At 47.5% G+C, this 22,952-nt stretch overlaps 1 protein-coding gene across 11 annotated transcripts in view; it reads left to right on the forward strand.

Annotated features, from left to right (window-relative positions):
* The first annotated feature begins 390 nt into the window (after positions 1–390).
* The window catches only part of CUX1 (cut like homeobox 1), a 346,311-nt gene continuing 323,749 nt past the window's right edge, over positions 391–22,952 (forward strand). For 3 of the 11 annotated variants that reach the window (XM_033111153.1, XM_033111158.1, XM_033111154.1), the window contains exon 1: positions 391–664. In XM_033111153.1, coding sequence (XP_032967044.1) covers positions 602–664 — 63 coding nt within the window. In that variant the 5' untranslated portion in view covers positions 391–601. Of the gene's footprint in view, positions 665–1,411; positions 2,222–22,952 lie in introns of those variants that run through there. The other 8 variants (XM_033111147.1, XM_033111151.1, XM_033111152.1 and 5 more) reach the window with 6 other exon arrangements.

The raw sequence follows: 22,952 nt of genomic DNA on the forward strand, positions 1-22,952 counted from the left end.
CGCCGTTGGCCCGGGCCGCGCTGAGTCGGGGCTCGGGCAGGTGGTCGCGGCGGCTCCGCGCCCGCGGCGCCCCGCAGTAGAGTGAGCGAAAGCTGCGCTGTTTCGGCGCCCGCTCCCAACGCGGCCGCAGCCCCCAACCGAGGGCCCTGAAGGGTGGCGCTCGGCCAGCAAACGCGACCCCCGGGGGTCAGACACAAGACCCAGGTGAGCGGGACCCGGGGCCTCTCGCGGGGGCCCGGGATGCCCCTCCAGCTGCCCTCCAGCGCCCCCACGGGGCCGGGCCGGCAGCGGTGCCCGCTGGGGCTGGGGGCCTGGGAGGGGCGGGGGTCGCGGGCCCGGCGCCCGGCGCGAGGGGAGGGGACAGGGGCAGCGCGCGTCAGGCCCCGCGGCGGCCGCCGCGCCCTCGGGCTCCGACTCCGGCTCCGGCTCGGGCTCGCCATGGCTGCGGCGGCGCCGTGAGGAGGAGTCCGCGTCCTCGGTGGCGGCGGCGGCGGCCGGCTCCAGGCCGGGTTTTGGCGCCGCCCGCCTGCTGCCTCCTGGCGGCTCCTGAACTCCAGCCCCCTCTCTATCAGCCTCTCACTCCGTCTCAATATGTCTCAAGATGGCGGCCAATGTGGGATCGATGTTTCAATATTGGAAGCGCTTTGATTTACAGCAGCTGCAGGTCAGGCTTCTCCGCGCTCGGCCTCTCGCCCGGGGGTGGGGGCTGCGGGCGGTCGCGGCCTCCCCCGGGGCCCCGGGCTGCCCGGCCGCCGGGGGGCCGCGGCGGCGGGGAGGAGGGGGGTGCCGGGGAAAGCGGGGCCGAGTCGGGGACAAGTCCCTCTCGCTCTCCGGCCCCCATTGATAACTCGCTTGATCAGAAATTGATCCTCTTTGTTCAATTCATCGATCAGCCCAAGATGGCGCCGGGAGCCGCCGCCGCCACCGCTGCCCCCGGGGTCGGCCCCCACCCTGGGCGCCCCCCCGGCCCTGCGCCGCCGCCACCGCCGCCGCCGCCGCGGGACCGGGGAGGGGGCGGCCCCGGCGGCCCGCGGGGTGCGCGCGAGCGGGGAGCGGGCGGCGGGCCGCAGCGGCGGCGCTGCGCCGGGAGGGGGCTACGGCCCGGCGGCCGCGCCTGGCTGCGCGCCCCGCGCCCCCGGCCCGCCGTATTCCCGGGGAAAGTTTGTGGGGAGTTGCTGTGGGGGGTGAAGCGCCTGCCTCTCCAGGAGGAGCCGCCGCCGCCACTGCCGCCGGCGCGGCGGAGCTGGGGCTGGTGGCGCTGTGGTGCCGCCGGCTCGGGGGAGGGTCAGAGCGGCCACCGGCGGCGGCGGCGGCGCGGCCCGGCTCCGGCCAGGCGGGCGGGTGGCCGGGAGGGCGTCCGCGCTCCCCGGCCCCGGCCGGCCCGGGCCCGGACCGCCGCTCCCGCTGTCAGCGGGTTGGGCCGTGTCGCCTGCGCACCGGCCGTTGGGCTCCCAGCGCGGACCCGGGGGTTTGTTTACGTCCGGGCGGGCGCCCCGGGGCCACCCGCAGACCCCCGCAGCCGCCCCGCTCTTTTGTGTGCCTGCTTTAGTGGCGCGGACCAACCCCTTCGCGGCCAAGCACCGGGGTAGCGGCGCTTTGGGGAAACTTGCGAGGGGCGGCCCGCTCGCGGAGCCGCGGGTCAGGGCGCCTGGGAGCTCCCGGCGGGCGCCGGTGCGGGCGCGGGTTGGGGGCTGCAACTTTCCCCGAGCGCAGGTCCAGCGCCGCTTCCCGGCGAGCCGTCTGCCTAAGAGGGGGGCGCCTCCTCCCCGCCGCCTGTCTCGGCAGCCCTCGCCCCGGGCCCAGGGGGCTCCCGCGTACCCCAGTGACCCGCCCGCTCCCCTCTGGCCCTCTCCTCCGGGCCCCTGCCTTCCCAGCAGGGTCTGAGGGCTCGATGGAGCAGGCGGCGGGTCCGCTTCGAAATGCCTTGTCGGGTCGGGTTCTGGAAAGCAAAGCCCTAGGGGCCCCGCCGGACTGTGGCGTGCCGGACTGTGGTCCCCGCGCCGAACCCCAGGCGCCGCTGGGGGATCGTGTCAGGGTTCCCCATCCAGCGCCTGAGCCGCCGCCGTGCGCAGGGGGCACGTTCTTGCCTGCCACCTTCCACCCAGAGGAGCGGTGCGCCCTCGGGGTCCAGCCCGAATCTGCGAGCTCCGCGCTCGCGGCGCTTGGACAGCCTCGGGACTCGGCCAGGTGGATGTTGTGCGTAGCCGAAGCCAAGTTGAAGGTGAGCGGCGTGTGGGCCAGAAGCTCCGTGAGCGCTGGGGGCAGTCTGTGGCTTAGAAGGGCCCAGGGCGGCCTGGCTCTCCAGGGGTCCCTCAGCGTTCCTGGGGGCCGGCTACTGCTCCCAACTTAGAGGTGTGAGTGAGGGTAAACTTGTCCAAACTTTCCTAACCGGGAGGACTGGTGCTAGTGACCTACAGTACTTTTAGGAGGAAAGCAAATGAAATCCAGATGCAGGATTGTATGAAATGAAGCGGATTAGATTAAAACATATATAAATGGAGTCTGACAACTTTAATTGTATGTGCTTGTTTTCTGCCGTTGTCTACATAAGAACGATAACGCAGACTCATAGTCGTTATGAAATTTCTTCAAATTTCTTGCTTAACTAGGAAGAAGACTATGTGAACTATGTATTTACAATGAGATTAAAACTTAAAGGAGTTTGAGTATTTATTGACTAAAATAGATTACTCCAAAGTGTCTATTGTGTAAATTAGATTCCTGAATGTAATGAACACAGCCGAATGCCATTTTTGATAAATTGGTCTACCCTGTTTTAGTAAAAATAGCTCCCTTTTACCATAATTTAATTCCTGTGCTTACTGTAAAACCCGTTGTGGAGTTTTAAGAGACAAACCTTAATTTTCTTTTTTTTCTTGTCTTCCTAAATGTGACTTTCTAGCTTGACATCAGCGAGGTTTCTTTTTTAAGCATCCTGGAAAAACTGCTTGGGAAATACATTTGGTTTCTAGAGAGTTATTAGGTCTTATGAACTCTGCCGGTGTCCCCTCCCACCCTCCCCCCAAGTGATTAGCTACAGGGTATGATGAGGACATTTAACTGTGCGACCCTTGGATTCGATTGAAAGTTTCCCTGTAGGTTTATGTGAATGAACCATTAGATGTTGATCTTGAATTTAAAAAGCATCATTCTCCTTCCACTGGCTTTTGATGATAAATATGATTTGGCCTTAGATGATTTGCTATTGGTGCTTCATCGCAGCATGTTTGAAAAACTTCAGCTGACTACAAAATGCCAAAGTTCAAGTATAAGGCGAAACTGGTTCTTTCTCTGGGCCCTGAAGAGGCCTTTTGAGTTGATATCTAGTTTAGCGTCACCTCTATTCCCACAGACAGTAAGTGACCCAATGAGACTGCAGTTTGAGAAGAGAGAATTCATTAGTTTCAGACTCTTCTCATCTTTCCAGAACCCCTTCCATTGAGATCAGGTTGCCTGCAGAGCCCAGTGCGGGTTGTGGCATTGATACCTGAGGGTAAAGAGGCTGGTCTCAGCTAGACCCAGATCCTGCTTGTAGACTTCAGCGGGTTGCTGCAAGATAAGGCAGTCAGTTGTGCTCCTCTCCCACAGCCAGCGAGCCAGGGCTGTGCTTTCTAGTCCCTCCGCTTGGTCTTTCTTGAAGCTGCCTTGGGACTCAGAGTGTGTGCCCAGGAAGAGAGTTTATGAAGATCGAGCTCTATTTCGTTTCCTTTTTAGTCCCAAAGGCTTGTGGTATAGAAGTTTCAGTGCTCTGGTGTTGCTAAGACTAGTTGGACAAGTTTTTATCCTATCCCACACTTGTAAAAACCAGGCTTTTTTTTTTTTTTTAAAAATAAGAAAAACACCATTGTATGAATTTGCCTTTTAAATACACGTTTGAAAAGAGGACACTTTCTAAAACAAGCTCATGTAACTTTGTATGTTAGCATAGCTTTTGGGGATGGGGGCCCGCCAGTGACTGGCTTTCCTTTGGGGCATTATTCTTACATGGTGATTAGTGTTCCCCTTTAAGGAACCTCTGCAAAAGTAAATTGTAAGATTTTTCCTCTTTTTTAAAATAAGAAAGCAATTTCAGTTTTGCTATAAGTCCATTTTCTGGTTGCCTTTTTTTTTTTTTTTCTGTTAAGGAATTGTGTATGTTACCCATCATCCCAGACTGTTCTCATTAGAAGTATATTGTTTTGATTGAAATATGTATCATCTAGTACCCTTTATGAAATAATGAGTAAACAAATCAAAGGTTTCTATGCTGTTGTTCTTTATTTTCTTGGTTCTTTTAATATCGGTGTCTGAGACTGGGTGTGTGGAGGGGTCATTGTCAGTTGATTCAAGTTTTTTTCTGTGTGAAATTATGTGTAGGTTTATTTATTTATTTTTTGTGCAAGTCAGTGAAGGGATGAAGTTACGCAACAACTCCTGATATAGTTGGGTCCATAGAGACCCCCCGCTCCTGCATCCGCGGTTTCACCTATCTCCTGCCAGTCTTTAGCTACGTGAGAAAGTTGGAAAGGGAAAGGGGACAGATTGCCAATCCCCTCACGAATTATTTTCTCCTGATCCACTGAGCTAACCTGAAAAAGCTATCTGGTAAGCTGTTTGAGCTGGTGACCTTTAATGGCCGATGAAAAGTCCTCTCCCATGTTGTGTACAATTAAAACAGACTCACCCAGGTTTACACGGGAGCTGTGTAGAAACATTAGTCTGTGCTCGAGGACACCCTCCCCCCCCACCTGTAGCCGGCAACAGTCAAAACTGTTCCTGAGGCCGTGCTCCTGTTCTTCTTAGGAGAGAAAACAGGCTCGAAGTAGAAAAATCCATATTCATTTCAGCTCATTTATAACATAAAGCCCAAGGAACATCTGCAGTGAAATGAAGGAAGGACAGATTTGTTAGAGGAAAACTTGTCTTTTCTTAAAAAGAGAAATTCATTGTGTAAAAAGTCCTACAGAGCTAGGCCAAATTCCAACTTGTGCTTCCATTATATATAGTTCACACATTTGGCCTCGTATAGATTTCACATATTTAAAAGACAGGTGTATCTTTTAAGTGTATCTGATGGACTGTAACACAAATGCTACCTAAAAGTTACTGTAGAAGTTATTCTAACATAATTTAGAGATGATTTTAAAACCTATTTAAAATTGTTTAATGTATAACTTTAGAAATAGCATTGCTTTTCCTGAAAGATCTGATTTTTACAAGTAATTGTCAAAGACAGAAATTCGTGTATCTTGTCCTGTTGTTTTGTCTGAAGCTCTGCATTATGGCTGCAGAGAGAGAGTTTTGGTTTCAGCTGAAATTCCCCTGCCTCTGATTGTTTAAACCAGACCCTTAATCTTATTTTAACATACTTAAAATGTTCAAAAAACCCGGAAGAATTGTTTTGTATAAGTAGCAAGTGAATGTAGTTTAAACACTCAAGCAATTCTGGTATCTAATTGGAAACAGGTGGAATTCTTGGAATCCTGTGTTTGAATCTTATTATAGCAAAGCATAGAGACACTTTTTACTTATGGCCATTTGTTTTGCTGAAGCTATTTGAAGAGCAGCCAGCCCCATGACCTCTCATTGTGCCCCACTACGGTTTACCTGGACGTTCCAGTCGTGCTGGGCGTTTTAGGGACTGGACGCCTAGACACCTGAGACATCTGCATGTGCAGGTCACGGGGCAAAAAAGGGACGTTAATGGCATAATTAGACAAGTGATTTAATATCTGCATTATGTAACTTTTAGAGCAAAAAGGTTGTGAGTTCATTTGTGATTTCTAATTTAATAAACATTTATTGTCATGAGCATTTGGGCACATTTATTATACCCTGATAATAATCTAGAATTCAGAAAGAAACTACTTTCCCTAGAAGTTCTACATTTAGAGATATAACTCACCCCCCCAAAAAATGGTTAGGCGGATAAAATAGTTCAATACAAGTTAATGGTGAGGCACTCTGAATTGTCTAGTCATTTTTCCTATTCTAGCTTTCAAAGCCAGCTAAATACGCCTGGTTTTGCTGTATGTTGAAGAACCAAGTTTTGGTTGGTGTATTGGTTTTATTGAAGAGGACAACTAAGATTTGTATTGAGCTCTTGGTCCTGTCACACTTGTGGATTTGCTGAGCAGTAACCAGTCCTGCTTTTCAGCTATCTTCTGAGAAAGTTGGTAGAGAGTAGTCTTTGGCTGGGGCAGGAGGTGTCCCTGCAGGAAGTTACCTGGGATTGAGAGATACCTGGTGGCGGTACTCTTATTTGCGCCACACCTAAAGCAGCTTTGAAGCACCTGGGCTGATGCAACGGGGCTTCGGAAAAAGTGAGTTCACTACCCTCTTCACGTAATGCAACACCGTTAAAAACGTAATGCGGGCAAACAGCTCGTTCTGAAAGACATAAAATTTATTGCAAAATCCATCAAAAACCTTTTCTTTGAAAAATAAACAACCCTGTAATAAAAATAATTCTAATTCTTTTTTAAAAAATTTTATTGGGGCATATTGGGAAACAGTGTGTTTTCTCCAGGGCCCATCAGCTCCAAGTCGTCGTCCTTCTGTCTAGTTGTGGAGGGCGCAGCTCAGCTCCAAGTCCAGTCGCCCTTTTATAGTCTTTAGTTGCAGGGGGCACAGCTCATCATCCCATGTGGGAAGTGAACTGGCCGCCCCTCCGGCAGCTCAGCAGCAGCTCAGCAGCCTTCAGTCTAGTGGAGGGCGCAGCTCACTGGCCCATGTGGGAATTGAACTGGCAACCCTGTTGTTCAGAGCTCACGCTCTAACCAACTGAGCCATCCGGCCACCCCAGTAATTCTAATTCTTGCTGTAGTTAAATACCGATAGGATGATGTTAGTGCCCAAGATAAATATTGTCAGTTTCTTCATTTGAATCTGCAGGCTTTCCTTACGGCAGAAGGTCCAGAGCAGAGTTTTTGTGTTTACTAGACTCCTTGTACCATGGGCAGCCTGTGAAGTTCGCTGAAGGTGATTGGTATGGATTTCTACTCAGAAGAAACCCATCTGCGCCCCCACTCCATCCTTAGAAACACCATCAGATGGGACTGGAAGGGGATGAGGTTGGGAGTGTTCATTCGTCCCAAGAATTGACCTAACACAGCCAAGCAACTGGAAAAATAGCCTGGTAGGAGATTTACATGAAATGGACTAGATTCTTCACCAAGGTGGCCCACACCTTTATAAAACACAAGTCAGGCCTACCAAGTCAGGCCCATGACTCGGCTGACACAGTCAGCTGACAATTGAAACCATGGATGCTTTGGATTCTGAATTATGAAGTAATGTTGGAGGAAATTAGCAGAGCTTACTCTGAAGCTTGTTCTTTCTTAGCGTTACACTTAGTATACCAGCATGGGGCCTGTTTTCTTAAAGACATTTTTCCACTTGTCTGTGTTTATTCAATAGGTAAAAGCAGTTAATGTTTTTGTTTTTTTTTTTAAGTTATGTATGGTTGTGAGGTGTTTTGAGTTTGGTTAAGGGAAAAACAAATTGACAAATAAGCTCTTAACGGAATATTGTGAAATTGTGAGAAATAGAATGCCATTCTTACTGTTATTAAAATTTTATTTGGGTGTTGACAGCTTTTTGTTAAACGTAAGACGTTCAGGTCCTGTCCACCCAGCTATAAAACAGCCCCCCACCCCCCCACCCCCCACCAACAACCAACTCAAAGCTTCTTCCCAATTTGCCCCTAAAAGCAAGACAGTTTTTCTTACATTGGATCTTCCCCCTTAATTGTTAATATTTTATTTTCTAACATAGTTTCATGTGTTGAAGACCAAAAAGAATATGAACTCATTTAGGCGCCTTGGTTCAGTTGTTGTTTGGGGCTTGTGAGGGTCTTTGGTTTATTGCCACCTTCCATCCTGTTTTTAGGGGAGAAATTGCTATTTAGATCAAAATAATTTGATTAAAACGAGTAAATGACAGTAAAGGTAAGTCCTAGGCTTGAAGAGCCTGAAGCCGCAAACATAAGTGAGGCCAGTGGGTTGTCAGTAAAGCACGGACCTCTATGGAGCCACCTTCAAGCCTGGGCACTGCCAGCCCCCAGGGCCCACTGCTGTCACTGCCTGCCATATCTTGCCCCTCGTCTTGAGCTCCTGCCCTGCCAAGCCTGTCCCTTTGTGGTGGCAACTGTTGTTTTTTTCTGAAAAGTATTTGTGGAGCTCCATTATTTTGAGATTCTTGGAAGAAAGATACTATGTAAATGAAAATCAAAAATAAAATTCTTGCTGGAGGGAATTGGTACATTTAATTTTTGATTAGGTTTGGAAAAGACTTTTTTTCTTACCCTGAAAATAGAAACATTCTGTTACTCCTATCACCATTTTTGCTTCATTTTGAAAGGTGTGGCAGATAATGGTGAAACATGTCCTTTATTTTCTGTTTTGCACCATGGTAGTTAACCTAGAACTTGAACCCATGCAGATCTTTGTACAGTGAATTTTTTGTTTCCCATTGTTCTTTGCTCTCACCAAGCATGTAGATAGCTACTACCCATAAAACATAAACTTGAAAGGGAAAAGGTTTTGAATCACCAACATAAGAGAACTTACAACTAAAATGATAAGTAGGCCTTCAAATCAAATTCCATCTTCCTCTCTTGTTCACACAGCAGAAATGTATAACTTTGACACAGAAGACGGAGTATAGGAGCCTTCATGTAAACCAGTGCAGAAACACGAATTGACTGGAATTGCTTCATTTTAGCTGTCCCTCAACTCCTCACTTATGTAATGCTGCGTGCTGTCACATCATTCAGCCACGCAGGAGACAAGGTCAGGTTTGCAGTCATGCTTTTGCTCTATAGGCACGAGGGGAACCTGGGAGCCAGACAGGAAGCCCCGGCTACTGCAGGGTCTTGTCCAGGTGATGGTCCAGCACCGGCCTTGCAGTCAGACGCAGACGCAGGCGCAGACCAGTGAGGTGGCCGGGGGCTTAGCGAGCACTCGCCTTGGAGAGCAGTGCCAGGAAATCAGGATGTTGCTCCCTGGAGCTGGCCATCCCAGAGGGAACACTGTCATCTGTCTTCCTCCGACGTACTCCTCAGCCCTGCACCCCAATGTGTCAGCACGGACCTAGGATTGGGAGGGGAAGGAGATTGCCATCATGGGTGAATGTCGTTATCAGGGGAGTACGAAGTGGTTTGCTGTTGTTTTACTTTGCTCTGTGTTGGTATGTAATTAGGCTGTCATTTTAAAAGGCACTGTTACTTTAATAAATCGTGTGTGTGTGTGTGTGTGTGTGTGCAGTTAGTTTTGAGGGCTGGGTGTGTAGCCCTTACTTGTTTCAGAATTGTTCTAAACAGGTTGCAATCCATTACAGATGTGGCTGCCAGATGAATCTTCCCAAACCATTGATTCCATGCTGCCATTCCTCTCCTTAAACACCCCCAGGGGCTCCCCTTGGCACTGATGGAGACCACATTCCTCAGGCCAGCAAAGGTCCTGGCGGTGGTTCCTACCTTCCCTAACCCTTGCTCACTTAGGAGAGTCCCAGATTCATACTCCCTCTGCACTTCTGAGTATCCAGCCTCATTTCACCTTCTTTTCTCTGTTTTAAAACCAGTGCTATGGGAGAGCCCCTGTGTGCCAGGCACCACGAGGCAGGGTAGGGTGGCAGCCTTGTGTGGGCAGAGGTGGACAGTGCAGCTGGAATTCGGCCGTAACAGAGCTGTGTGCTTGGAGCTGTGTGCATGAGGCACTAGAGGGCTGCAGAGGAAGGGCGCCAAGATGGGGGTTGTGGGGGGGGATGGGTTGGGGGACTGGTAGGGGTGGTGGACTGGGCTCCCACGGGTCTCAGAGAGGAGGGGAAGCTGGAGCTGAGTTCTGGGTGCCTGGGGGAGCATGGGCGAGAGAACGATTCTTCCAGCAGAACGGTAGTGGGGTGGCCAGGCCTCCAGGCCTCGCCTCTGAGCTGTGGCTTCCCTCTTCGTGTTTCTGACCACTTGCACCTACCATAGCCCCCGCCATCCTTCCCACTCCTGCTCTCCATCTTATGTTGTTATGTACCTGCTGTCTTGCCCTGCCTGTGGCACCCAGTAAGTGCTGCTGCATGAGAACTAGGGGCCTCTTTTCAGGGGGCAGTCCCATGTGTTCTGATGTAGGACTCATTCAGCTAGTTAATGCAAACAATTCTTCTTAGGATTATCAGAGGTGGGTGGGATATATTAAAAGGCCTGTGTTTTGGAAGCTACTGATAGGTACACACCGATACAACATGGATTTCTTTTTGATTCCTGTTTATTAAATTCCTTCTTTGCGAAGTGACATTTATATCGGTTAAAATATACATAATTGTATTGGTGGCACATAAAACCTAACAAATTCACATTTAAAAAACTAGAAGTGGGTAGAACAATTCTTTGACAGAGATTTGTCGTTTGACTCTGCTCACAGCCTAAACGGGAGGAAAGTTCCCCACGTGAACGGGGAAAGCGTGGACTGTATGATCAGAACCCACTCGATGCAAGACACGTGTATAGAAAGCCCTGAAGGTTTGGGTGTCGGCCCTGGAGAAATGTCCCGTGTGCTCAGCCCTCAGACGCTGCCTGTAGCCGTCAAAGCCTGTGTGCTTTCTCTGCTGCTTCATTTACAAAGAAAGTACGTAGGATATTTTTGTAGAGGTGACGTCACTGTCTGGCTGCATAAGCATGTGCACGGGTTTGGGGAAGTGAGGGCTGCTGGGACTTTTCTGAGAGGGTGCCGAGAGGAGCCCCGGACCCCGGGTCCAGCGTAGGTTGGGGTGAGTCCTGGCGTCCTCAGGGATAGGGAGGAGAGAGAGGAGGCACCCCAGGTTGGGGGAGAGCGTGTGCTCCTTTTTAGGATATGTGGCATTTGGGGGACCGGTGGGCATTCAGGGGTGAGCCCTGGAGAAAGGGAGGGGTGCAGCTCAGCAGAGAGGTTGGTGTTGAAGTCTAGAAGGTGAGCTGGGGTCCCAGTGAAGCCTGAGGAGGATTTATTTGCGTTTTGGTTGGTGCTTGAGAGTCTGGCATCGGTTGAGGTGGGGAGCGCTGAGAACTAATCTTAAGTAGGGGACCTCACGTTCACGTCTAACTTTGCCAGCCCTGGAGCTAGGACTGCGCCCTGTTTCAGTAAAAGGAGAAGAGAAGGAATTCATTGGTGGTCGTATTGGACTCCACATAATATAGCTGGTTTTATGTCCCCTGGCAACAAAACAGATGCTTTAAAAAAGGGGTGTTTAAATCTGTACACTGACAGCTATTATTTCCTCAGTATTGACCGTGAGCAGCGTTGGTTTAGGCTCTTAATTTCTCTCCTGTCATGCGCACAACAGCCCCATGGAGGAGATACAGTATGGCTGGTGGGCGAGAAGCCGCAAGGAAGCTGGACGCCTCGTCTGCTGCGCTCCAGCCCATGCTTTTCCTGCCGACCCTGCTGTTCCCGAGACCAGCTCTCACTTGAAGTGGTGGGGTCCTCATGATGAGGCTGTCGGGATTCAGAAGGGGGCCCCTGCCCATGGCTACCCTAGATGAGCTTGGCTGTGTGGGGGGGGGGTCACTGAATGTGAGCAGCTAGAGATGGAAAGAAGCGGGAGGTGGATGTGAGGGCACCTGGGTTGGCCGGTGGGTGGACACCTTCTGGTTGAGTCCTTGCTGGATCCGAGAATGTTCTAGAGCCTCCTCTGCCCTGAGACTTCAGCATCAGCTCAGAGACAGAGCTCCAAACAGAAGGATTGTCCGACAGATTGTCTTTCTCCAGGTCATGAGCATTCCCGTTAGCAAACTTGAGCGGAGAGGTGTACTTATGACATCAGGCCGAAAGCAGCCCTTTTTATTGTGTCACTGTTGTCCTTCCATGTCCCATCCGTGCATACAGAGGATTTATGGGAAGAGTTTGGGGAACTGGTAGGCAGGAGAGAGGCCTGATCGTGAGACCTGGGCTGGAGGGAGGGAGCGAGCTGGCAGAGGGATGGTCGTGTCCTGTCCAGCGGCATTTGTTCGAGCGCCAGACTGGGAGCATGAGTCTCTGTCAGGACTCCTTCCTGAGACGCTGGGTCTGATGCTGGTGCTGGGTAGTGATTTGCTGTTAGATGCTGTCTGTATTTAGCCCCTTGACGGCCAAGACAAAATCCCCACTCTCTCAGCCCCTAGGAGCCTGGTTGATTTAGTTACTGCAGTGGTTCTGGATTCAAACTCATGCATGTCCCCCGGAAGCACCGACTACTCGGGGATTTGTTGTCACTCACACATGAAGGCAGTACTGGGTGAGGTCAGTAGGAGACGGGTTTACTGAGGTTCTGTGGGTGGGCATCTGGGGAGAAGCCTGACCAGAGACACTCTTTAGATCTCAGCTTCTATTCCTTAGGGAGTTCTCATAGAAAAATGGAGCTTTTAGGCAACTCCTGGATTCAGATGATTTTTTTTTAAACTTTTTATTTAAGTGTGTTTTTCTAGGACACATCATCGCCAAGTCAAATACCGTGTTTCCCTGAAAATAAGACCTAGCCAGACCATCAGCTCTAATGCATCTTTTGGAGCAAAAATTAATATATAAGATCCGGTCTTACGTTAGATAAAACCTGGTCTTCTATTATAGGAAAATAAGACCGGGTCTTATATTAATTTTTGCTCCAAAAGACGCATTAAAGCTGATGATTCGACTAGGTCTTATTTTCGGGGAAATAGTTGTGGAGGGCGCAGCTCACAGTGGCCCATGTGGGGATCGAACTGGCAACCTTGTTAAGAACACTGCACTCTCAGCAACTGAGCTAACCGGCCGACCCCTCAGATGATTTTTTGCGTGGTTGATTTTTTGTGACAATGCAGCTTGTTTTGTTTTATATTAAAGTTATAAATTTAAAAAAAGAAAATATGCAAAAATGAATGAAGTTGTTTACAGTTTTGTTTGTTTTTGGAGCAGCTCATTTTTTTATAGACCGCAGGCAATTCATTCATTCATTGAGCACGTCTCCATGGTGCCTGATCGCCGCACTGGCTCCTGTTAAGGTCTTGGGGGTACCAAAAGGAATAGGTCCCTGGCCCCACTGGTCAGAGAACCGAAGGACACAGATATCCCAGGCTTCAGATTGTAAGGCACCTGTGTGTCAGGAGGGCAGGGCAGGGGTCTGGAAAGATGAGCCTGGGCCATCTCACTCCATTGACTTATGCTGTCTTTGCGCCAGGCACTGTTCTAGCACAATGTTCTAATGATCCGAGCGGCAGGAAATCCCAGCCTTCAAGGAACTTATATTCCAGCAGGGGAGACAGAAAGTAAACACAGAATAAGTCCATTACAGAATGCCAGTGCCCAGGGCCTGGGGACGGCAGAGCAGGACCTCTGTGCAAAGCCCTGTGGAGCCATTTCTAGTTCTGAAGTCGTTTTTACAATTTAAGTTTTAAATTGAACAGGGACAACTGAGCACTCAGACTTGTGTTTAGGACAGTCCTTCTGGAATCCTCAGATGAAAGGCTGAGTAGAGGGTGACGTGGTAAAGAATGGAGCGAGGAGGGTGTGGCTGTCATAGTCCAGTAAGAGCTGGAGCCCGACTGGGCCGGGAGAGAAGGTGCCAGGCCGAGTGCTCGGAGTGGGGGTGAGGGAGGTGGCCGGGCCTGGCCTTCCCAGGAGGGCCCTTGGGGTCCGAGTGGCCAGGGCAGAGATGGAGCCGGGAGAGTGGCACTTAGACAGGCCACCTGTGGGGGCGGCCGCTATGGAAGGCGCAGGGAGCAGTTCCCTGGACGCACGGACTTCAGGGTCCAGAGAGGCTGAGCGTCCAGCAGGCCAGTGTCACTGGTGCCTGGTGTGGGCCCTTCTAGAGGCGGCCTGGACACATGTTCATTCAGAGCAGGTGGGGTAACTTAGTGTGGGGCGAGTGACTCAGACAGGCAGGGAGTCAGCCTGGAGTTTCTTTGTTCATCCCTATTTGCTTTTTGTCAGTAATCCTTTGTAATTCCCCAGTTTCATGATGTAATTTTAATGGAATTAAAGTTGAACACTTCAGAATTATGTAATTAATTATGTTGGGCTTCAATTACAACTAATTATAGTGCGATACCTGGTGGCAAGTCAGGTACCTGCTGGTGGGAGGTTCACGCTGGCTGGCTCTCAGGGCCGCCACTTTCTCTTCAGGATCCGAGACTGCAGCCTGACGTCCGTGGCAGGCCGCTGCCTTGTGGGCTGCCCAGGTGCCTTCTGGTCCCGCCTGACCGGGAGTAGCTCCCTGGGACATGGGGGGGAGTGAGAGCGAGGGAGGGCCGACCTGTGTGTGTTGGAAGGGCTGTTCCAGGAGGCAAAGGCTCTGACTTGTTTGCAGGTTGGAGAGAAGGACTCAGGCTTGGGGTGGCTGCAGGGAAGCTGGGGGCACTAGTGTGTGATGCTTCTGTTTTCTCTAGGATGTGGGAGGGAGGTTGTCTTCAAGTGAAAGTGAGGGCTTGAGGAACTGGAAAGACTGTTTATGGAGAAAGGAAAAGGTGTGAGGACCACAGTGGGGGTGAAAGAGGAAGGTGGAAGCCAACTTTAAAAATGTTACTTTGCAGTATTAATTCCAGGAGGTCAGGGCGCAGGGCTTCTGGGACCAGTAAACTGAGCTTCAGACCCCAGGACGGAGCTTTGTGTTTCTAGGCTTCCTCTTTGCAAATAGTGCTTGGTTTTATTTTGTGTTAGGATGAGGGTGTCTTGCCAAGAAATCTTCACCCCAATTGACCATTGCCCCTAAAGCTGGGCACTCCCATCCAGCTCTGATGGAGACATGCAGCCCATCTCAGAACGGGGGTGCTGTGTTTGCACAAGGGTGCATTGTCCTGTCCCCACACATCTGCCGCTTGCCCTTCCTTGAATCAGGAAGACAGATGCTGCCATCCAGCTGTTGCAAGGAAGTATCTTGGAATGGACTTGAAACGGCAGTGCCCACGTGTGGCGTTGAGTGGCCAATGTCCCGTTTCTGTAAGATTCATGTTACTTATTTGAGAGGCCCAGGGCATCTTTTCAAATCTGATCCTTAAGTCCCAAACTAAAGCGGTTTTCCTAATGCTCTGTTTTGCATGGTGCCTTCCTGCAGAGCAGGTGGCCCTGGCGAAGGAGCCCCTCACTTCTGAAGCACAAGCCTAGGCAGGTGTTTGGGTTAGGGCCAGGAAGAGGCCTACAGGTCCTACCAATTTTCTGTTTTTTAAGGGAGAGTGGACTGAAAAACATTTGAGTATACACTAGTTTTAAATTTGGGGAGGGGCACGATGGTGCAGAGCACGCTTGGAAAGTTCTTTTGTTGTTGTTGAAAATGCTGCTTGTCTTGGTGCAAAGAGCGGTTCCTTTGATAAAATGCCTGATACCTCTGTTACTTTTTATTTTTTAAGGTAAAATTCATATGAAATTCACCGTTTTAACCTTTTTAAAGTGTACAATTCATTGGTTGTTAGTACACTGACAGTGTTGTGCAACCATCACACAGTCTTTTTCTGCAAGATTTCACTCCCAACCCCCCTTCCCCCATGTAACCATCAGTCTACTTTCTGTCTCCATGGATTTACCTAGACTGGATATTCCACATAAAAAATGGAATCATACAGTATGTGGCCTTTCATGTCTGTCTGTTCACTCAGCATAATGTTTTCCAGATTCATCCATGTTATAGCATGTGTCAGTACTTCGTTCCTTTTTATGGCTAAATAATATCCCATGGTATGGTTACACGGCATTTTGTTTATCCTTTTATAATTTGATGGGCATTTGGGTTGTTTCTATTTTGGAGCTATTATGAACACAATGCTGCTGTGAACATCTGTGGACAAGTTTTTGTGTGAAGGTGTGTTTTCAGTTTTCCTAGGTGTTACTCAGGAGTGGAATTACTGGGTCATGTCTAGTGGCTTTATGTTTAATTTTCTGACCTCTTATGTGTAACTCCTATTTGTTCTCCAGGGTGCTCATTTTAACACCAGACTGTTGTTCCATTGTATTCTCTTCTTCTCTGTTTTTTCCTCCTGTCTCCTTCGTGGGTTCCTCACGTGGTGGGGTAGCCCCCCTCTGGAATCACTGTTATATACAGCGGATTTGTGGAAAGGCCATGGAGCAGTTTGAATGAGAGCAGACACTGTTGGTTGCCCACCCAGGATGTCTGCCCCTCCGCCTTCCTTCTTTGCTCACCAGCAAGCGGCCTCTCCCCTGCTGGGGACAAAACTGGAGGTTTGTCTAAACTAATCCTGGTATTACCTTCCCCCGGCCAGGTGTGGTGGGCATTTCACTTTGTTTTGGCTGGGCGGACGGAATGTCTGGTAGAGTTGCTTATGAGAAAGTGCTGTTTCTCTGATGAAAGTTGGTGAGCCAGGGCAAACGGCCATTTTCTGCCTGTGAACCCTCTTAGGCGGGAAGAGGCTGTCCAGGCTGCCACCGCCATCTTAGCCCTGGGGGGTGGCCCGAGACCAAGTGCGACAGCGAGGGCGCAGAGCAGAGGACGTGAGGAACCCAGCCTCACTGCTGCGGTCGCCCTGCCCGCAGCTTTCTGTGCCGTGAAACAAGAATAGTACAGAGACAGTGCAGCTCCTCAGGGGCTTCTGACGGCTCTGACTGGGTTGGGTGTGGGTTCTAAGGAGTGTTTCTGAGATGGTCCTGGGTGAACGTGGACTGGAGAGCGTGAGAAGAACATGTGTGCTGTAAGCTCTCTTTTCTAATAGCGAGCAGAATTCCATTTGCCAAGCCAGATGTCCCTCAATACTTTAGATCTAGCCAATAAAGCATTAAGCAATTAGAATGGTTAATATTCAGTTAAGTATAATTAGAAACTGGTGTAAATTGTGAATGAAATTGACAGGTTCCATAAGTTACAGCGAAATACCAAATCGTATTCAGTTGTGTATGTGTGTCTATGTGGCTCTGTCAATTATAGCTATGTTATCTTACCTCCTTGGTGGAATAGAAACGAGGGGCCACTGCCAACTCAGTTCACTATCATGTTGAACGTGTAAGAGCATTTTGTTGGTTGTCTTATTAAGTCAAAGACTGAAATCCTCAATTCAAATTGTCAAGAGTTTTAACACTCATGTGTACACTGTGGTCAGGAAAATCCAAATCTCTGTTTTCTGCTTGCCCTCCGGCTGTGTGTGTGTGTGTGTGTGTGTGTGGTGTGTGTGTGTATGCTCACACGTGTGTCACCCTGCATGAATCGCGTTAATCACTCCTCGGGTCACAGCACATCATAATTCATCTTACTGAATCTTTTTCTCCTTTATGCTCGACCCCATTTCTAGTCCCTTTCTCCCCTTGTTCTAATGTGTTTAATATGCCTTTATATGGGTGTATTCTTGTAACATATGTGGCCGGTTTTGTATGTATAAGTAGTTTTAATTTATAAGTATGGCACTGTGGTATAAATCTCCCTCTCCTTCCTTTTCACTCATCACTGGTTTTGAGATCTGTCCATGTTACTCCCTATAAATTTCATTTGTCTTTCACGATAGCTGCATCAGAATCCATCTTAAGAATCCACTTGTCTTGGCCACAGACTGGGTGCCTTAAACAGCACACATTTATTGCTCCCAGTTCTAGAAGCTGGGAAGTCCAAGGTCAAGCTGCCTGCAGCCGGGTGAAGACCTTTTTCCTAGTTTGGAGACAGCCGTCTTCTTGCTGCCGTGTCCTCACATATGGAGGGTACTGACAGGGCGTGGGAGCCTGCTGGCTTCTTAGAAGAACACGAATCCCATCGTGGGGTCCCCACCCTCATGATCTCATCTAAACCAAGTACCTCCCGCAGGCCCCACCTCCAGATACCATCATGTTGAGGACTGGGGCTTCCACACAGGAATTTGAGGGGCGCACAGTTCAGTCCACAGCACCACCCTAGCTCACGTGTCCGTTTTTTTGGGAACGGCGCCCCTCGGTGGCCTGTAACCCCAGTGGCCTCGTCCATCTTCACATCTGTTGGCTGATGTCCAGGAGTGGATTGTTGAGTCCCAGGGTGAAAACTATTCTTAATTCACTAAGGACTGCCAGATTGCTTCTCAGAGAGGCCCATCACTTTACTCTCTGCACTTTCTCATCAGCGCTTCCTGGAGACTTTTTGCCATTCTGATGGATTTTGAAGTGGTGCTTCAACGATGTGATTTTTCTCTGATCACTGGTAAGGTTTATACTTGTTATAAGCCTCATTTAAACTTGTTAGATTTTCAGATTTCCCCTTCTGTAAAGTGTCTGCTCATATATTTTGTCCTTTTTTTATTTTGAGGGTTAACCATCTTTTTATTGATTTGCAGAAGACCCTTGTATGTCTTACATGCTGATCCTTTGTTGGTTTTCACCCCAGCGCCTCACTTGTTTGTTGATTGTAGTGTCCTTTAATAAAGAGAAAAACTTAATTTTGATGAAATCAAACCTGTCAATTTTTACATTTGTGTTTTGTGTCATTTCAGTATTGTTCAAGAAGATTTTTCTCCATTCAAGATCATGAAAATATTTAGATTTTGATAGCCATTGGGTTTGTCCTCCACATTTAGTTTAGGTTGGAGTTGATTTTTTTGTAGAGTGTAAGGTAGTCAGTTTATCCCACACTTTCTACTGAGCAGACCCGTGTCCTGTCTGCTGGTTTGAGAAGTTCCCTCTGTCATACTCCAAGTCCCCATGTATATGTGTGGGTATGTTTCTGAAGTCATTATTTTGTTCCATTACCCCATTTGTTTCTTCGTGCACTTTAATTTCTGTGGCTTTATGTTGTGTCTTAATTTCTGACTGGGTGAGTGAATTTATCCTCTTTGCTCTTCTTTTTCAAAATATCTTAGCTATTCAAGGTCCATTATTCTTTAATGCACATTTTTTGTGAATTTCCCCTATGATCTGTTGGAGTTTTTACTGGATTTGGATTAAATTTACAGATTGATTTGGGGGGAGAATTAGTAAGTTTAAGTTGCCCCATCCTTGAACAGGGATATTTCTCCATTTATTTAGGTCTTGTTTCTCTGCATAAAGGTTTTGTGCATTCCTTATTGGACTAATTCTTTAGAGTTTTTGTAGTATTGTGAATAAATAGTGTCTTGTTTAGAAAAAAAATTTTTTTCTAATTGATTATTGTGGTACAGAGGAAAACAATTGGTTTTTGTTTGCTGATTTTGAAACCGGCAAGCTTGCTGAATCTCTTACTAGTTTTACTGGTTAACTTGAATCTGTTGTATTTCTCAGGAGACAATATCGGTACAAAAAAGTGTCACTTTTTTTTTGTCCTGTTCCTTCCACTCTTTATACTGACTGGAGTGATTTGCTTTGTCAGCCAGAACCTGGGGGACTCTGTTGCAGAGTGGTGGTGCTGGCCTGCATTTTGTTTCTTCTCTTAACGGCAATGTGCCAAAAGGAGAGTTTTGACAGAAGCTCTCATCAGGATAAGGAACTACCTTAACTCCATTTCCCCCTGATTTTTATCACAGACAGGTGTTAACCCTTAGTAAATACTTTTCCTTAAAATCTATTTCATGTCCATGTAATTTTTATCCCTCCGTCCGTGAACTCCGTGAACGTGGTAAATTACATCGATTGATGCTCTGATGTTGAATTACCTTTGCATTCTGGGATAAACTCTTCATTGTCTTATATTTAAAAAGTATCATTGGATTTGATACATAGTTTTCACATCTGTGTTGTTAAATGAAATTGGCCTATAATTTTCTTATCCTTATCCAATTAATTGAGATTATACTAGTTTCAGAAAATGGGTTAAAATAGTCTTGGAATCATTTGTGTAAGGTGGGGCTTTCTCCCGATAAATTTGGTGGGACTTACCTGTAAAGCTTTCAGGCCTGAGACAGAGTAGGCTGGGAAATGCTTACCATCGCACTTTCCTTGTTGTTGGTCTATCCAAGTTTTTAAGTCCTAGACCAATTTTGGCATTTTATGGTTTTCTACAAATGTACCCATTTCATTTAGGTTTTAAAACTGGTTGTATGATTGTTCATACTTATTTTTGCAAATCTGTTTTCACTGTAGCTCTTCCTCATTTTCTTTCTACATTCTGTATTTCTGAATTGCCTAAAACTTTTTTTTTTTTAATTTTCAGTCTCACATAGAGTTTTGTTGATCTTATTAATTAAAAAAAAATAACCCAGCTTTTACTTTTTAATCTTTTCACTTTGGGTTTATTTTTTTCGTTGTTCATGTGGCTGAAGTCCCACCTTTATTTCATTCTGTCCCTTTGACGTCACTCTCTTTTCCTAACTTCTTGTTTTGAAATCTCAGCTTTTTAATTTGATATCTTTCTTGTTTTCTGGTAAATGTATTCAAAGCCATACTATTTCTTCTAAGTAGTATTGTAGTTGTTCCACAAGTTTTGACATGTAGTGCTTTCATTTTTATTCATTTTATAATTTTCCCTTTAACCCATGAGTTATTTAATAGTATATATTTTTCAGATTTTTTTTGACATTTTTCTTGAATAACTTTTCTTACGTTATTGATGTCTGTTTTTATTACATATGGTCAGAGAACATAGTTAACATGCTGCCAATTCTTTGGAATGTATGAGACTTTTTGGTGCACTGCACATGGTGGGTTTTTGTAAGTGTTCTCAAAAGGAATGTGCTAAAAAGAATGTGTTATTTGGGCATAAATTTTTCTCTATAATATTTTGAGCTTATTCATGTTACATAATTCTTCTGTGTCTTTACTAATTTTTTTCCTGTAGTCTTAACAGTTATTCCATTATGTTATGTTAAGACAATCTTGTTAGATGTGTATTTGATCATCTTTATACCGTCCTGATTTATTGGTCCATTTTCTGGTGCATACATAGACTGTTTCTCCATCATTTACGACGTTTCCCTACCTTAAGTTCTGTTTGTTTTGATGTTAAAATTATTCTCTCGTTTTGTTTTTTTCTTTTGATTTTGGCTTCTATTTTTCTGAGGCTTTATTCTCTTCCATTATTTCTAATCTTTCTATTAATAATATCCTTTTGCTTGCACTGTTCTATTTTAGATAGACGATGCAGGATCTTGTTTTTTAAACCCAGATTGCCAGTCTGTCTGATTAGTGAATTTAACTGGCATACATTTATGATAATTGTTATTATATTAGGACTTCTGCAACTTTATTTTGTTTTCTTTTTACCATTACTTTTTTGGGGGTATCTTTTCTTGTGAGGTTTTATTGGGTTGAATTTTCCTCAGCAAGATTTTAAAATTCAGCAGTCTGTTTTATTCTTCTGGAATTCAGAATCTGGATTATTCCTGAATTTATTAAGACTCATCATGTGTTTATTTTTTTCCTATCAGTTTCTAAAATTTGTCAGTGTCTCCTATTTCCTGTTTCCACCAGCCTCTCTTCTCTCTACTGGTTCTTACTGTGCTCATTTTAAGTTCTTGTTCAGTCAGGTCCATTAACTACTTCCTGAGCGCAGAGAGAGTTTGTTGGGAGAGTTTGTCTCTCTATTCTAGTATTTATTCTCCTTCTGGCTGTTTTTGCCTGTGAACCTTGGTCGCCTAGGCCCCAAGGCCCCAAGGTATCAGCTGACCACTTACCCCTGGGGGGAGAGTTCAAGTTGCCACTTATCAGCCCAGGAGTTTGATGGAGAGGGGCATATCTTAAGGTAGAGGGCTTGGGGTCCAGCTGGGGGGTGGGGAGCCCCCTTAGGGAACCGCCCGGTGCCTGCTGCAGTTACACCAGGTTCCCTAGGGCTGCCTCCCTCCGATGTTATTGGCCAATCGTGTACCCTCATTGCCTTGCAGGACCCCCTGTGGTAGGGGGATCACTCTTGGATTCTGAGTCTGTTCTTCTGGGCTGGGCACTGGTATTTGTTAACTGCTTCTGATGGGAGTGGGGTGTGATACGGACGGGCCATGAACGGATAGTTGTTGAAGCTGAGAGACGGTTCTTAGGGGTTCATCATACTGTTTGTGTACATCTGACGTACCATCTGTGTATGGCTGAAGTTCTGGTTGCCTCCTGGCTAAGACCCCCTGGCCCTAGCCTGTGGTATGGGGACAGAGGTGGGAGGGAATAGAGGCGGCTGGCACCATAGGCCTGGGCCTGGTGCCGGGACATTTACATGATATATGCAGCATATGTTATATCTGTCGGACAACTGTGTCCTGAGCTAGACCATTGCAACTCACAGTGGCTTGTGAACCAATAGCATGGACATGACGTGGGAGCTTGTTAGAAATGCAGCGTCTTAGGCTCCACTCCAGAACGACTGGGTCAGAATCTGCATTTTATGGTGCCCAGGTGATTCATAGACACATCACAGTTTGAGAAGCACTGGGGGTGGTCTAGATCCTTTTCAAAGGGGTGGTTGGTTTTATTTCATTCATACATTCATAGAGTGACTCCTCCCTTATTTTCCCAGTTGAGCTTTCAGGGAGGGAATGGCACACAGGCCTGTGTGGTTTGCAAGGGAGGCGCCTGTGCCCTCTCCCAAGCCTGTTCTAATCTTAGCTCCTTGTTACACAGTTCTAATAGTATCGATTATCTTGGAAGAAGACAAAAGAAGTTCTAGAGGCAGGACTAGCTGTCAGCTTGAGAACAGGAGACCAGAAAGACTCAAGAATTGCAGATTGAGGTGTTTGTACATGTAGGTTGTTGAGGAATGTAGGGATTCACTGTAGATTTCAGCTGACTTCATTCTGATAAGCCTGAGCCAGTAAGAAATGACTAAATTATGTTCTGATTATAAACCTACAGCCGTCCTGTGGGGAAGGTAGTATATTTCCATCAGTGCTTTAGCAAATGTCAGGGCCAAGACCGAAGACAAACACTTGTTTGGAAAATGAACTTTTGGGAGTCTCTCCTCCGCTCATTGTTCTGGATCCATAATACACTGCCACCTGGCAAGGGCAGCTCTCGGTGTGTGATGGAGTTTTCTAGATGGCCTGCCTTTGGAGGCGCCCAAACCCGCCAGCTGCCTGCCGACTGGCTGAGAACACACTGGCCTGGGTGGCAGACGACCCATCTGACTTGGAATCGTTGCCCTTCCATTTATTCGATGTGTGACTTTGGGCATGTAAACTGTTTCCTCTGTAATGGTGACAATAAAGC

This window comes from Rhinolophus ferrumequinum, chromosome 7 (assembly GCF_004115265.2).
Source record: "Rhinolophus ferrumequinum isolate MPI-CBG mRhiFer1 chromosome 7, mRhiFer1_v1.p, whole genome shotgun sequence".
NCBI classification, from domain to species: Eukaryota; Metazoa; Chordata; class Mammalia; order Chiroptera; family Rhinolophidae; genus Rhinolophus; species Rhinolophus ferrumequinum.